The sequence below is a fragment of the Coregonus lavaretus genome, assembly GCF_964263955.1.
Source record: "Coregonus lavaretus genome assembly, chromosome: 19".
In the NCBI taxonomy this organism is placed as follows: Eukaryota; Metazoa; Chordata; class Actinopteri; order Salmoniformes; family Salmonidae; genus Coregonus; species Coregonus lavaretus.
The window spans coordinates 3001008-3017813 of record NC_140006.1 but is presented as its reverse complement, the minus strand read 5'-3'; the positions used below and the strand labels follow the sequence as shown (position 1 = coordinate 3017813).

The 16806-nt window shown below is 41.5% G+C and overlaps 1 protein-coding gene across 1 annotated transcript in view; it reads left to right on the top strand.

Moving 5' to 3' along the window:
• Positions 1 to 13796, top strand: part of LOC311146596 (ubiquitin carboxyl-terminal hydrolase 15-like) — a 46259-nt gene extending 32463 nt beyond the window's left edge. Inside the window, exons 10-21 of the mRNA XM_084183119.1 lie at positions 2639 to 2863; positions 3363 to 3446; positions 4742 to 4836; positions 6927 to 7115; positions 9173 to 9288; positions 9573 to 9881; positions 10094 to 10164; positions 11180 to 11295; positions 11526 to 11675; positions 12233 to 12336; positions 12565 to 12653; positions 12884 to 13796. Coding sequence (XP_084039245.1) covers positions 2639 to 2863; positions 3363 to 3446; positions 4742 to 4836; positions 6927 to 7115; positions 9173 to 9288; positions 9573 to 9881; positions 10094 to 10164; positions 11180 to 11295; positions 11526 to 11675; positions 12233 to 12336; positions 12565 to 12653; positions 12884 to 13117 — 1782 coding nt within the window. The 3' untranslated portion in view covers positions 13118 to 13796. The remainder of the gene's footprint in view (positions 1 to 2638; positions 2864 to 3362; positions 3447 to 4741; positions 4837 to 6926; positions 7116 to 9172; positions 9289 to 9572; positions 9882 to 10093; positions 10165 to 11179; positions 11296 to 11525; positions 11676 to 12232; positions 12337 to 12564; positions 12654 to 12883) is intronic.
• The last annotated feature ends 3010 nt before the right edge of the window (positions 13797 to 16806 follow it).

Here is a 16806-nt window from a genome sequence, read left to right as displayed (position 1 = left end):
GGTTGGCCTACTCTACTTCAGACCAAAGCAATGGATCAGACTAGATTCGCGTTAGCCCCGCCCACTGACTTTGATGGGTCAGTTTGACAGTTTTAAGTAATTCATGAATCACTGCAATGCAGGATCATGAAATGTAAATGTAAATAGTGAAATAATTATATATGTATTTTACATAAAATGAATCGGTATTTGAATTAATTAATGATACATTTAATTACACATTTATGTATTTAATTCTAATTTGAATTACTTAATGACACATTTAATTAATTAATGACACATTTAAGTAATTATTTAATGGTGTATTTATTTATTTAATTGTGGCACTTTTAGTCCTCCATACAAATCATCCATTCAACATCACCAAACCAAATACTCCGTCGTACCCATTCAATCAACACATCAGCAGTAGAATGTACACTCATAAATGCAGATTGTTACTCCATGCCTTGAAATGATAAATAGATTTCCACCAATAGCGCCATTACAATGATTTCTCATCTTACCCTCTGATACAAAATGAAGTTCCCTCACTTTACTACGTTAGCTCTACCATGATAATTATTTACATTGAACCCCCTATTTGCTTTGTCTAAAACAACATTACTTATGGTCAGTTTATTCCACTATCACATGATCCAACAACGGTATAAACTTAGAAAACCCATATTAATTACTTTCTTCAGCCACGACGCACGTCTACGTCTGGGTGAAAAAATATAATACAGACATGGCACTCTAATTATGATTTTGTCATTACCATTTCCAAATCGTCACAACTCCTTATAGAACGTCAGAAACTTCTAGATACTCACATCAAATAATCCTTCAGTTAGTTTAACAATCCTCATTCAACCCAAATCATCCTCTCCTTCATTCTCTCAGCGGAACCAAAAAAACAAACTGTAATTTCCATGGACACTGCCGTTCCTGTCCCAGAAAACAGACTTTCCACTACTCTCTACAATAACATCAAGCTCTATTTACCCCTTATAAATACTCTCCTGAGGATATTCATTATCACCCATGCAATGTTAGTAACATTCAATGTTAGTCATTTAAATACTTGCATCAAATCCACTTCTGATAATGTTTTTAAAATGTAGTTCGCCTTTAAATGTCAAATTTTGGTGCTATGTCATTGGCTCCATCTCCTGGTCGTTTTGAGTATTACACAGGGATTTATTCTCCCTTCTGTTTATGACGATTTACCACATCAAAGGTCCATAACCTATTTCTCTCTTTTGTAATGTCTTTCACACTACGGGACTAAAAACCCACTACTTTATAATGTACCATACATTAAGGGTGTCTTCCGCCCATTCTCTTTATGATGTCTTTAACATCAAGGGTTTACCTGAGCCCATCCATGGAATCATCCACTCTCTTTATAATATAATGTTTTAAATCATTTTAAAGGTGCTCTGCGCCTAATCTCTTTATAATATAATATTTTTAATCATATTAAAGGTGCCCTGCGCCTTATCTCACTATTCTGTTGCATTTACTCCTTACTTCGACCACACTCTAATTTGAATCATAGCACCATGTAATAGTCAAATGATATATTCCTCCTTACATCCCTTTACATAATTCAATACCACTCATCGTCCCCCTTTAAAAATATAGAATTTTAAAGGTCCGTTACAGCTAAGCCTTACCACAGATAAGCAGATTTTGACATAATTCAAAAAATGAAAGTCTGCTTACCTGTTAGTTGAGCTGTGAACTGCATCCTGTTCATTTAGACACCAATATGTTATGATGAGTTTCTCAGGTATCAAAGAATCAAGGATGCAAGGATATACTTAGACATTCTGTGGAGATTTCATACCAAGTATTTATTGAATCACGAGCTCGTGGGTTCATCTAACAAACGGACATAATAATAATAATATGCCATTTAGCAGACGCTTTTATCCAAAGCGACTTAGTCATGCGTGCATACATTTTGGCTTTGCCCTTCGTCAGCTGAACTAAGTAGACAAAGAAGACTCTCTATCTTATATAGCCTTTGGTTCTCCTTCCTTTCACATACATCTGGCAAGTCTCCATGGGCACTCCCTGTCTTTGATGTTCATCACTTTTTACCCCAAGTCAGTATCCTAAACATCACTCATGCTATCCTAAACATCACTAATCTACCTTGACATAATGGAATGTAGACTTCATGGCCCCAAACCACTCATCTCTTAACTCTTCCTCTGTCCTCACAACACTATGACATGACATCATTATACCATAAAAACATCATATCAGTATGACTGTAGGCATGTTTCTAGAGTATAAACAATGAATATAAACAGTGTACCACTCCATAGTGTTCCCTTGGTTTATGTCAAAATGGTTTCTCAGCCATATCCCTCCCCTCTGTGTGACTACTGTAGGTGTTTGCCGAGGAGGTGTGGGAATAGTTGTACCACCACACGCTCCATGTGTCCCTTCACCCCGTATCTAAATAGTTTGAGTCTTTCCCTTCCCCTCTGTGTAACTAGGTAGTGGCTGAGGAGAAGAGCAAAACCAGTAGTGGGAATAAACAGTGTCATAGTAATGTACCTCCAGACACTCCATTGTTGCCCACTCACTCTGTTTCAAAAATGGTTCCTCACTATCTTCCCTCCCCTCTGTGTGTCTGTAGGTGGTGGCCGAGGAGGCATGGGAGAACCACATCAAGAGGAATGACTCCATCGTCGTGGACATCTTCCACGGACTCTTCAAGTCCACCCTGGTGTGCCCCGTCTGTGCCAAGGTCTCCGTCACATTTGACCCCTTCTGCTACCTGACCCTGCCGCTGCCCATGAAAAAGGAGCGCACCCTGGAGGTCTACCTGGTCAGGTTGGACCCCCTGGCCAAACCCACACAGGTAACTACAGTATCTGGGTTGTATTCATTAGTGCACACCGTAGCAAAAGCTTTTGCAACTGAAAACAAAAACGTGTTTCTTATTGGATAGCACCTCCCCGTTTTGCCTTGTTTGCTTCTGTTTTGTATCTAGTGTATATGACCAAGGTCAGTCTGGACCCCCTGGCCAAACCCACACAGGTACTGAGCTGTTACCGCTTACCTAGAAATGAGTCATCCTTCACATATTGTGGTCACCCACAATATTCTCTGCTTTTGAATGGATATCCTCTAAAGTGGATTTGAGTATTTTGTAATCAGTTTATGCTCTGAATAGGGCCAGATGGAATCTGCAGGGAGGTCCTTTTTATCAATACCTTCTGAAAGCATGGTGTATATTTAATGAATCTGCAGCTATTCATTCTTCATGGGGCTTGGGGAAATGTTGTTCCTGCGGATGAAGTTATGAGGTAGTCTTAGGACCCCAGCTTAATGGGCGTTTGTCTTTCTCTGTGTTTCAGTATAAACTGACTGTGCCCAAGGTGGGCTACATATCAGACCTCTGTACCTCGCTCTCCACTCTATCTGATGTCCCTGCTGAGAAGGTAAGACACACACACACGTCTGTCCTGCTCTTAACTAAATCAGTTCTCCCTCGAAAAATAGGTTTTTAACCTCAAGGGATTTTATACCTGGTTAAATAGAGGCTAAATGAAAATGTACGCTCTGGAATGGCGTACAGTGCATTCGGAAAGTATTCAGACCCCTTCCCCTTTTCCAGATTTTGTTACGTTACAGCCTTATTCTAAAATGGATTAAATTAAATTGAGCTCAGGTGCATCCTGTTTCCATTGATCATGTCAGAGCAAAAACCAAGCCGTGAGGTCGAAGGAATTGTCCGTAGAGCTCCGAGACACGATTGTGTCGAGGCACAGATCTGGAGAAGGGTACCAAAACATTTCTGCAGCATTGAAGGTCCCCAAGAACACAGTGGCCTCCATCATTCTTAAATGGAAGAAGTTTGGAACCACTAAGACTCATCCTAGAGCTGGGCACCTAAAGGTCTCTCAGACCATGAGAAACAAGATTCTCTGGTCTAATGAAACCAAGATTGAACTCTTTGGCCTGAATGCCAAGCATCACTTCTGGATAAAACCTGGCACCATCCCTACGGTGAAGCATGGTGGTGTGGGGATCATGCTGTGGGGATGTTTTTCAGCGGCAGGGACTGGGAAACTAGTCAAGATCGAGGGAAAGATGAACGGAGCAAAGTACAGAGAGATCCTTGATAAAACCCTGCTCCAGAACGCTCAGGACCTCAGACTGGGGCAAAGGTTCACCTTCCAACAGGACAACGACCCTAAGCACACAGCCAAGACAACGCAGGAGTGGCTTCGGGACAAGTCTCTGAATGTCCTTGAATGGCCCAGCCAGAGCCCGGACTTGAACCCAATCGAACATCTCTGCAGAGACCTGAAAATAGCTGTGCAGCGACGCTCCCCATCCAACCTGACAGAGCTTAAGAGGATCTGCAGAGAAGAATGGGAGAAACTCCACAAATACAGGTTTGCCAAGCTAGTAGCATCATACCCAAGAAGACTCGAGGCTGTAATCGCTGCCAAAGGTGCTTAACAAAGTACTGAGTAAAGGGTCTGAATACTTATGTAAATGTCATTTTTCTATTTTTATTTATTTATACATTAGCAAAATATTCTATAAACCTGGTTTTGCTTTGTCATTATGGGGTATTGTGTGTACATTGATGAGGGAAAAAAAGCAATTGAATCCATTTTAGAATATGGCTATAACGTAACAAAGTGGAAAAAGTCAGGGGGTCTGAATACTTTCTGAATGCACTGTATGTGTACTTAAGATGTTTATATTTTCTTTCCAAATTCAGATGATTGTAACAGATATCTACAACCATCGGTTCCATCGGATCTTTGCCACCAATGAGAACCTCAGCAGCATCATGGAGAGGGACGACATCTATGTGTGAGTGTCAGATGCAGACTATTCTGGGAGGGACTACCTGAACCTGTCCAATAGGAAACACTCAGTTTTCCCTTGCAAAACATTTTGCTACGGTATGCCCGAATGAATACGACCTTTAACTTACAAAAGATGCAGAAATCTGCAACACATTCACCCTACCCTATACAGTGCCTTGCAAAAGTATTAATCCCCTTGGCGTTTTTCCTATTTTGTTGCATTACAACCTGTAATTTAAATGGATTTAATGGACATACACAAAATAGTCCAAATTGGTGAAGTGAAATGAAAAAAATTACTTGTTTCAAAAAATTCAAAAAAATTCATAACAGAAAAGTGGTGCGTGCATATTTATTCACCCCCTTTGCTATGAAGCCCCTAAACAAGATCTGGTGCAACCAATTACCTTCAGAAGTCACATAATTAGTTAAATAAAGTCCACCTGTGTGCAATCTAATTGTCACATGATCTCAGTATATAGACACCTGTTCTGAAAGGCCCCAGAGTCTGCAACACCACCAAGCAAGCGTCACCATGAAGACCAAGGAGCTCTCCAAACAGGTCAGGGACAAAGTTGTGGAGAAGTACAGATCAGGGTTGTGTTATAAAAAAATATCAGAAACTTTGAACATCCCACGGAGCACCATTAAATCCATTATTAAAACATTGAAAGAATATGGCACCACAACAAACCTGCCAAGAGAGGGCCACCCATCAAAACTCACGGACCAGGCAAGGACGGCATTAATTAGAGGGGCAACAAAGAGACCAAAGATAACCCTGAAGGAGCTACAATGCTCCACAGCGGAGATTGGAGTATCTGTCCATAGGACCACTTTAAACTGTACACTCTACAGAGCTGGGCTTTATGGAAGAGTGGCCAGAAAAAAGCCATTGCTTAAAGAAAAAAATAAGCAAACACGTTTGGTGTTCGCCAAAAGGCATGTGGGAGACTCCCCAAACATATGGAAGAAGGTATTCTGGTCAGATGAGACAAAAATTGAGCTTTTTGGCCATCAAGGAAAACGCTATGTCTGCCGCAAACACAACACCCCGAGAACACCATCCCCACAGTGAAGCATGGTGGTGGCAGCATCATGCTGTGGGGATGTTTTTCATCAGCAGGGACTGGGAAACTGGTCAGAATTGAAGGAATGATGGGTGGCGCTAAATACAGGGAAATTCTTGAGGGAAACCTGTTTCAGTTTTCCAGAGATCTGAGACTGGGACGGAGGTTCACCTTCCAGCAGGACAATGACCCTAAGCATACTGCTAAAGCAACACTTGAGTGGTTTAAGGGGAAACATGTAAATGTCTTGGAATGAATGGCCTAGTCAAAGCCCAGACCTCAAACCAATTGAGAATCTGTGGTATGACTTAGATTGCTGTAGACCAGCGGAACTCATCCAACTTGAAGGAGCTGGAGCAGTTTTGCCTTGAAGAATGGGCAAAAATCCCAGTGGTTAGATGTGCCAAGCTTATAGAGACATACAACAAGATACTTGCAGCTGTAATTACTGCAAAAGGTGGCTCTGCAAAGTATTGACTTTGGTGGGGTGAATAGTTATGCACGCTCAAGTTTCTGTTTTTTTGTCTTATTTCTTGTTTGTTTCACAAAAAAATGTTTTTGCATCTTCAAAGTGGTAGGCATGTTGTGTAAATCAAATGATACAAACCCCCAAAAAATCCATTTTAATTCCAGGTTGTAAGGCAACAAAATAGGAAAAATGCCAAGGGGGGTGAATACTTTCGCAAGCCACTGTAGTTCTGTAGCTTTGAGGTGGCATTTGTTCTTAATAACTAACTTAACGTAGCAGGCGTCTGAGCGGATTTTCTTTCTTTCTGGTCCTGACGAGAAAGAAAAAAAACAGCACAGATTCTCTTCTGCACTGTTGAACCAATCCAGTAAAAGTGGAAGAGGAATTAAGATGGAGTGTCGCCTTGTTAACGTCCACAGGCTCTTTCCATTTCCCCTGAAAACTGGATACATCTGGTTGTTGCCGAGCCTGCAGAGGGTGGTTCTTAACTGACTTGCCAAGGTAAATAAAGGTTAAATTAATGGGGGGAAAAATACATCTCTCCTTGTTGTACAGCTTTGAGGTGGCAGTGAACCGGCTGGAGGACACAGACCATGTGGTGATCCCAGTCCACCTTAGAGAAAAGTACAAGCAGTCAGGGTACAACCACACCTCCACTCCTCTGTTTGGCCAGCCCTTCCTCATCACTGTCCCCAGAACACTCAGCGAGGACAAGCTCTACAACATGCTGCTGCTGCACCTCTGGTGGGTCACACACACACACACACTCGCGCATGCATACAGTCTATTCGGAAAGTATTCAAACCCATTGACTTTTTCCACATTTTGTTACGTTACAGCCTTATTCTAAAATTGAGTGAATTTTTTTTCTTTCTCATCAATCTACACACAATACCCCATAATGACAGTCAAAACTGGTTTTTACAAATGTTTGAAAATGTATTTTAAAAAACAAACAGAAATACCTTATTTACATAAGTTTTCAGACCCTTTGCTATGAGACTTGAAATTGAGCTCAGCTGCATCCTATTTCCATTGATCATCCTTGAGATGTTTCTACAACTTGATTGGAGTCCACCTGTGGTAAATTCAATTGATTGGACATGATTTGGGAAGGCACACACCTGTCTATATAAGGTCCCACAGTTGACAGTGCATGTCAGAGCAAAAACCAAGCCATGTCAAAGGAATTGTCCGTAGAGCCCCGAGACAGGATTGTGTCGAGGCACAGATCTGGGGACGGCTTCCAAAACATTTCTGCAGCATTGAAGGTCCCCAAGAATATAGTGGCTTCCATCATTCTTAAATGGAAGAAGTTTGGAACCATCAAGACTCTTCCTAGAGCTGGGCACTCGGCCAAACTGAGCAATCGGGGGAGAAGGGCCTTGGTCAGGGAGGTGACCAACAACCTGATGGTCACTCTGACAGAGCTCCAGAGTTCCTCTGTGGAGATGGGAGAACCTTCCAGAAGGACAACCATCTCTCCAGCACTCCACCAATCAGGCCTTTATGGTAGAGTGGCCAGACAGAAGCCACTCCTCAGTAAAAGGCACATGACAGCCTGCTTGGAGTTTGCCAAAAGGCACCTAAAGGTCTCTCAGACCATGAGAAACAAGATTATCTGGTCTGATGAAACCAAGATTGAACTCTTTGGCTTGAATGCCAAGCGTCATGTCTGGAGGAAACCTGACACCATCCTTACAGTGAAGCATGGTGGTGGCAGCATCATGCTGTGGGGATGTTTTTCAGTGGCAGGGACTGGGAGACTAGTCAGGATCGAGGGAAAGATGAACAGAGCAAAGTACAGAGAGATCCTTGATGAAAACCTGCTCCAGAGCGCTCAGGACCTCAGAATGGGGCGAAGGCTCTCCTTCCAATAGGACAACGACCCTAAGCACACAGCCAAGACAACGCAGGAGTGGTCTATTTTTCAGCCAAGACAAGTCTCTGAATGTCCTTGAGTTGCCCAGCCAGAGCCCAGACTTGAACCCGATCTAACATCTCTGGAGAGACCTGAAAATAGCTGTGCAGCGACGCTCCCCATCCAACCTGACAGAATTTGAGAGGGTCTGCAGAGAAGAATGAGAGAATACAGGTGTTCCAAGCTTGTAGCGTCATACCCAAGAAGACTCGAGGCTGTAATCGCTGCCAAAGGTGCTTCAACAAAGTACTGAGTAAAGGGTCTGAATACTTATGTAAATGTGATATTTCCGTTTTTGCTTTGTCATTATGGGGTATTGTGTGTAGATTGTTGAGTTAAAAAAGCAATTTATTCAATTTTAGAATAAGGCTTTAACGTAACAAAATGTAGAAAAAATCAAGGGTCTGAATACTTTCCGAATGCACTGCACATACATACATGTGCTTTACAACATGCTGCTGCTACGCATCTGGTGGGTAGGTAACCATCTCAGAAACTGCCACTAACTAACCTTGTGCTCTGCGCTCTTGTTAAGTACTTAGCCTAATTGTGACAGATGTTGCTATAAAAAGGGCTATATAAATACTTTTGATTGCTCTTTTCATTGTTTCTAAGGAATCTTTTTAGTTTCTAGTGTAAACTAGGCTTTGACACAATGTCCCGATTTTTATATGTTTTCTCATGAAATGTTTTATACTCCGGGAGCACTGAAGAACTGAGTAATAACACCATTGAGGGTGGAATGATTTTGAGGGTGGATGTTTCTTTCTTCGGGGGGAGCATATCAATTATGTTGAGCGGTTAGATGTTGGAGTATGTCTGTATGTATTGAATGGTAACTGATTATATTAATATTGTGTGTTTGTGTTGTATGGGACAGTCGGTTTGTGCGTTCTGTCGTTGAGGAGGACGACACTGTGGAGACAACCCCCTCTTCTAAACAACACACTGTCAATGGCAACGCTACCAATGGAGTCCTGGAGGAGGGCTCGCCCAGTACGTAACACACACACGCTCAAACAGACACATACACATGCGCTCACCTGGGCCTTTTTACTGAAGAATGTGTTTGTTTCATATGATTGTGTTTCCCTTTGATGTGTGTTGTAATTGATGTGTAAGTAGATATGTATAGTGTAATTGTTTTATTGATGTGTTCATGCAGGGCTCATCTGCGAAAGAGACTGTGGTCTCAGCATTAAATAAAGGTTAAATAAAAAATGTAACCCCTGTCGATAAAGCTATTTCGAAATTTGATCAGCTGATCCACTCCATTCCAGGCGAGATGGAGACTGACGAGCAGGATGGAGACGACGAATCCAGTCAGGACCAGGAGCTGCCCTCTGAGAACGACAACAGCCAATCAGAAGACTCTGTGGGTGGCGGGGACAATGAGCTGGAGAACGGGGTTGGTCCAGAGGGAGAGAACTCGGGGACCAAAGCTCACCAGAACCAGACGTCTACGACTATGGGGGAGAAGAAGAGATTGTTTACATTCCAGTTTAACAACATGGGCAAGACGGACTTTAGCTTAATCAAGGAGGAACCGCGGCAGATCCGGTTCGACGAGGGACACCTCAGACTCAGTGGTAAGATCTGCATTTTACATTCAGTACGCAGATGAAGTCACAACCCTCCAATAAAGATAAAAACATGGTAACGTTCTAGTAACATTATACTTATTGTAAGCACTAAGCAGTGCCTCTACTAGTTGTTAATGCACAATCCACCTTTGTCTTTCCGTTACATTCTCACCTTTACAATGAGTCTTAAAGGGTATATTGCTCTGTCTCTGTAACAGACAGGTCCTATCTCTCTTTGGACTGGGAACCAGAGGTCAAGAAGAAACACTTTGATGAGGGTATCACAGAGGTAAGGCTTTCTACTCTCCTAATATTAGAAACCATTTTACCTACACTACCCTCCGTATTTATTTGGACAGTGACGATACATTTTGCCCTATACTCCAGCATTTTCTATTTGAGATCAAATGTTTCATATAAGGGGTCACCTTTTATTTGAGGGTATTTTCATACATATGTTTTACCATTTAGAAATGAATTCACTATGTATCTAGTCCCCCAATTGGAATACTTTTTTTTCATAAGTATTTGAACAAATTAACTTAGTGTATTAAAGTAGTCAAAATTTGAGTATTTGGTCCCATATTCCTAGACTACATCAAGCTTGTGACTCTACAGACTTGTTGGATGCATTTGCAGTTTGTTTTGGATAATGTTTTGCCCAATAGGAACTGAATGGTGAATAATGTATTGTCATTTTGGAGTCACGTTTATTGTAAATAAGAATAAACTTCTACATGAATGTGAATGGTACCATGATTATGGATAATCATGAATGAATTATGAATAATGATACGTGAGAAAGTTACAGAGGAACAAAGATCATACCCCCCCAAAAATGCTAAACACCCCTGTTATTGGTAATGGTGAGAGGTTAGCATTTTTTGGGTGGGTATGAGCTTTGTTCCTCTGTAACTTTCTCACTCATCATTATGACAGGTGACATTCTGTACTGTCGCCTCATATAAAACATTTTATCTCAAATCCAAAATGCTGGAGTATAGAGCCAAATATACTAATTTTTGCGTCACTGTCTAAATAAATACAGAGGGGAGTGTATATCAATTAATGTCAGACTCCTCTGTATGGATGTCTATGTGTTTGTCCTTATGCATTCAAACTAGAACAGTGTTTCCCAAACCTGGTGTGCTAGTTTGTAGATGAAATAGTTGGAATAGCTGGAGGTATTTGAGCAGAGGCTTGGGAAACACTGTTGGAGAATGAATGTCTCTCTTTAAGCCTTGGATGGTAATAATGCTGGACTAAATAAGTAATAACCAAAATCTCGCTCTGCCTGTGAACAGGACTTTGAGAAGCATGAGAGCATGGAGTATAAGCCTCAGAAGAAAGCCTTCTTCAAGCTGAAAGACTGCATCGAGCTGTTCACCACGAAAGAGAAGCTCGGAGCTGAGGACCCATGGTGAGACTTACCTTCATATTGTCAAGGCTAATAAAGAAAATAATGAACATTTAAAAGAACAGTACACTCAAAATACAAATTAACATGGTATTAGTCTCGGTTAACCCAGAACTAAAATCTTCCGTAATTTGGTCACATGCGTAATTTATCCTGGCTGTCTCAGGTACTAAGAAAGTGGATGCTTTTTTAAATTGTCAAATAAAATATAATAATTCATCCATCTATCCCAGGTACTGTCCGAACTGCAAGGAGCACCAGCAGGCCACTAAGAAGCTGGACCTGTGGTCTCTGCCTCCAGTCCTAGTGGTCCATCTGAAACGTTTCTCCTACAGCAGATACATGAGGGACAAGCTGGATTCACTAGTCGATTTCCCACTCAGGTACGGTTTTGACCAGATGGCCATACTTTTCTGTCAAAATAAGCTATCATGTCAAAGTTTATTAACAAGTAAATTAAAAACATTATTTCCCTATGACTTAAAGGGATACTTTAGGATGTTGTTCTACTTCCCCAGAGTCCGATGAACTCGAGGATACCATTTTTATGACTCTGCGAGCAGTTTGAAGGAAGTTGCTAACATGCATGCCCATACACTTTTTGGCCGGGGTAGGCAGTCATTGTAAATATGAATTTGTTCTTAACTGACTTGCCTAGTTAAATAAAGGTTAAAAAAAATATATATAGTCCAGTCATTGTGCTAACGCTAGTTAGCATTTGCTTGCAAAACTACCTCTAACTTCCTTCATACAGGACAAAGACATAGAAATGGTATCCACAAGTTCATCGGACTCTGGGGAAGTAGTTAAAGGGCCTCATTGCCAAAATGAAGTATCCCTTTAAGTTGTAAATCACTTACACAAATGTTGAATATCACTTGAAGAGAAAACAAGGAATGCTCCCCCTCATGAATGGTTCTTTGTGTGATTCTCTCTCCAGTGACATGGAAATGTCAGAGTTCCTGATCGACCCTAATGCTGGTCCCTGTCGCTACGATCTCATTGCGGTCTCCAACCACTACGGAGGCATGGGAGGAGGACACTGTAAGTCTGATTTTAAGTCTCCTTATATGACAATTTGGCTATTAACACTAGAAGCGCAGACGACGTCGTTTGAACATAATGTGTATTCAAAATGGTAAATTCTGACATTGCTAGCCATATTGTTTTCCGAGTTGATTCAAACAAGGAAGTTGAACCAACAGTCTTAATTCAATGCTTGCTTGTAGCAGACAAATGCTGATCTTCTCATCTTATCTTTGGGACACTTAGATACTGCTTATGCGAAGAACAAGGATGATGACAAGTGGTACAACTTTGACGACAGCAGTGTCTCTCCAGCCAACGAAGATCAGATAGTGGTGAGTTTCATGGTCCTCTAACATCTTGTCAGATACACAGCACTGCCCAGTGTGAATTGAATGTGCACTTCATATTATACTGTAATGTAAGCCATTAACCTGCATCCTGAATGTGTATGATGTTATAGCAATTTAGATATATCTTTTCAGTTCTCAAGTTTCATTTTGTTATTACTACACTGTATATCAAGTTACTGTGCTGCTGTGTGTAACTCTTTGTGTGTGTTCAGTCCAAAGCAGCGTACGTGCTGTTCTACCAGCGCCAGGACACAGTGAAGGGAACAGGCTACTTCGATCTGGACCGAGAGGAAGAGGAGGAGAGAGAAGGAAAGGAGGAGAGGAAGAGCATCGCCCCAACCCCGCGGGCCTCTGCTTCAGTCCAGAGTGACAAAGAGGATGTCAACGACAATAAGAATGAGAAAGAGCAGGAGCCTAGCTGCGACGTCACCATGAAAACCAACTGAGCTGGAGAAACGGAGACAGAGCGAGAGACAGGAATATCCATCCAAAGCCATATCGACAGACACAGAGCAGTGGGCCAGCCCTGAGGCTGCGCTCTGACCTCTGACCCCATCCAGCCCTACAAAGAGTGGGCTACCAGGGGAAACTAACCACTGAGAAGCTAGTCAGTGCTGGAACACCCAAGCAACATTACTAAAGCAATCAGGGCCTATAGATGTCTGTGGTCTGACCGACCGGTCTTATCCGGGCTGCAATGAGTCTCCACCATGTCCATTCTACATGAATCATCCACTCTGGAGGAAAATAAGTCAAGCTCTGTTCTGATTCTGAACAATGACATCATACTGAAATAAAATAGATCCATTTGAAGCTTTAGGAAGGCCTGCATTACGGAGTTCAGTTCATCATAGTATCAAACACAGAATGTCACAGTGCAGTGGTGTCGCTGCTTTGGCGCTTCCAACCGATCCTCCCTCCCACCCACCAGCTTAAATGTTGTTTTAAAAAAATATTTTTGAGAGAGCAATGCATTGGCATACCATTTTATCATTATTATTAAGCTAAATATATTTTTTGAATGAACACTGAATTATTATTATTAGGTTTTCATGATGCTCTGAAGCTTTTTGGGGGATTCGTCCTAAAACTTTCATTTTGTTACACAATCACCTCCACCCCCATAAAAAAAAAAAAAAAAATTGTATATTTGTGCCACATACTGCAATTGTTTTACAAATTACTCTGAGCCAGGGTCTTCTCAGTTAAAACGCTTTGAACGCTGCCTTTAAACACTGTGGTCAACAGAACACGCATCCACACATAGTGGCCCTGTGTAGAGTAGGAGTGCTGATCTAGGATAATTTTTGCCTTTAGGAGCATAATGAATAAGGTTATATGGACAGGGGGGACCTGATCTTAGATCAGCCCTCCTACTCTGCATGTGAGGAGGAAGAGCAACATACATTTTATAATGTAAAACAGCCAAACCAGTCGTGGTGATCTTGCATTTTAGACACATAACTAATGTATACAATATGAGCCTTATGATTAAGTTCTGTCGTTTTTTTATTCTGCTGGTCCCTACAGTAAGTATCATCCTAGCCACATGAAGCCAAGGTCAAGGTCCAGAAACAACCCCTAAACCCCTAGACACTTTTGTAGATCTGAAATGATCAGATAGGTATGAGAAAGGGGGCGAAGAATTCACCTTACCTTTCACATGACAAGGTGGAGCTACTAGCATATTGCTCACACCCAATTCTTTCAGATCTGCATAAGTGATTAGGAGACATGTTTGTTTAGGAGGTAGGGGCTTTTCTGGAACGGACCCACCTCTCTCAGGCTGTATGTTGCATTACTAGCTTTACATGGCTTTTTTTAGGCTCTCCTCCACTACCTGCTCCTTCTAGAGGCTTTTTGAGATTATGAATATTGGTGATACATTAGATTTCTGTCTCTTGATTGGATCACCTCAGCCTTAACTCTTAATCTCAGATTGTAGCCTTTTCTTTGCACATTATTATGTCACGCTGTTTGTGCATGGCCCCGAAACACAAATACACACACACACACTTGAACAGGACACAGATACGAGCTGAAACTCATTCATATACTCACAGGAAAACTTTGTACACACCCTCACACCCTATCTTTGCTGTCCCCATCAGAAACATCCATGAATAGCAACCGCTGCTACCGGAAATCAACCAATAAAAAAGAAAAGTCAAACACTTGGGCCGGAATGTATACTGAATGACTGACTATTGAACTGATCCACTTGTAAGGCAAGGTTGGTTTTTTTTGCCTCTTTTTTCTTGCTTTGATTAAATGTGAGGGGGGGGGGAAATAGTAGGGGGTTCATTGTCTTTGATAGGAATAACTGGGTACTGCTGTATGTGTCCTCTCTTCCAAGGGAAAATAATGCTTCATTGTGGTTGGAGCATGGAGTAGGGTCTTTCTCTGGAGAGGGCGGGAGGGATGGGTGGAGGGTAGGATTACTGATCAGCCTGAGTGGGTGAGATGTGGTGATTACATATAGGCTATATAATACTGTACATAAGAGTTCACTCTGTGAGTGCACATTTGATAACATGTATTTATTTATATGTAAGCGTTTAATAATACCAAAAAATATATATATATTTAAAGACCTTGGCAAGACTGAAGATGTAATGGGAATTTGGCTTTATAGTACACTAGTTCAGGGTTGCATCCAAAATGGCCCCCTATGCTGCATAGAGTTCCGTTCAAAAGTAGTGCCCTATATAGGGAATAGGCTGCCATTTTGGACACAGCCCCATAATTCTTACCTGTGCTCTTCTCTTCTGGGGGATTGGATCTTTTTTAAAGGATGTTCTATTGTTCTGACTTTTCTTTTGTAAAAGGTGAATACATTCAGGCATCCTTTGCATGACATGGGGGTTTCCAGGTTTGGCTGTGCTTGAGTTCACTTGGGTTTACATTTGAAATGTGCATGTGTATTTATACACCAACTTCAATAAAGTTGTGTAAAGCCTAGTACTCTTTTTTTTCTGTAAACTATTCAGATTTACCAAATGTATAAGGTTGTGTAGGCTGTAGATGTAACTTGATTGATAATGACTGATTGGGTATTCGTGCCCTCTGGAGGTAAATGTATAACACAGGAGCATTCCTGGCTCAACAGAGAAATTGGAAATAGATGCCCTCTTGTGGTTGAAGCTGGACCATGACTGGATATGATGTTCTATTAATACTATACTAAAACATATTTTGTCTGAGATTCTTAAGTGTTGAAGCTCAGAACAAACAAGCACAAACATGAATGACCATTTGTCTGACTTGCTTATTTATTACAGACTTCTTCAGAATTGGTCTGGTGCGTTTTAGAATTTCACCCAAAATCGCAATGGCCAACGTTTGAAATATTCCCTTTCCCACAACCCAATACGAATGGAGCTTGTGCGCGGTGCTTTATGCCCAGTCTGACGTTTCCCGCCAATTTTATCCACAGTTGATCGCATAATCCTAAATTTTCCACACGGATCGCTGGAAGATACTGGTAGACTATGCGGCAACGTGCGCGTGGCTTTGCTAGACTGAATTGCGCGTGTATTTTTCTTAAAAACTCGACAGCACAGATCATTGTTCTGCCTTTATTTTTTCTTGAAAGAGGAGATGGGGAGATGGTTGGCTGCTACCTGCACCAACAATTCGGTGTGCACACAAGACTATTGCATTGCTGGGCTGGATGATCAACCAATCACAATTATAAGGTTGTTTTGTGTGCATGCCATTTAACTGTTTTTTAATTATTGGATTGTGATATAGCTTTGTTGTAAACTATTAGGCTATAATGGCATTCAATATTCGCCCTGTATTAATTCCTACGATCTGTGATATGTCGCATCTTTCATTGGGACCCCAGGTAGGTTGATGAGGTTGAAAACGGAACGTGGATGTTCAGTAGCCTATCAAATCAATCGTTGACGATGAAATATACCTCTGGATAAAAAAGAAAGAAAGAAAACCACTGCCGTTAATACACAGTCAAACGTTCTGTAGCCTAGGTCAAACGAGAACTTAGCCGAAACATGATGCAATGTCCAGCCAGGTCAATTTAGGGGAAGGGCAATGAAATCAGGAGACTGGGTCGGTCGGGGACTTGGGTGGGGTTTCAATTGCATTTTACGTGCTTAACGACACAGATACT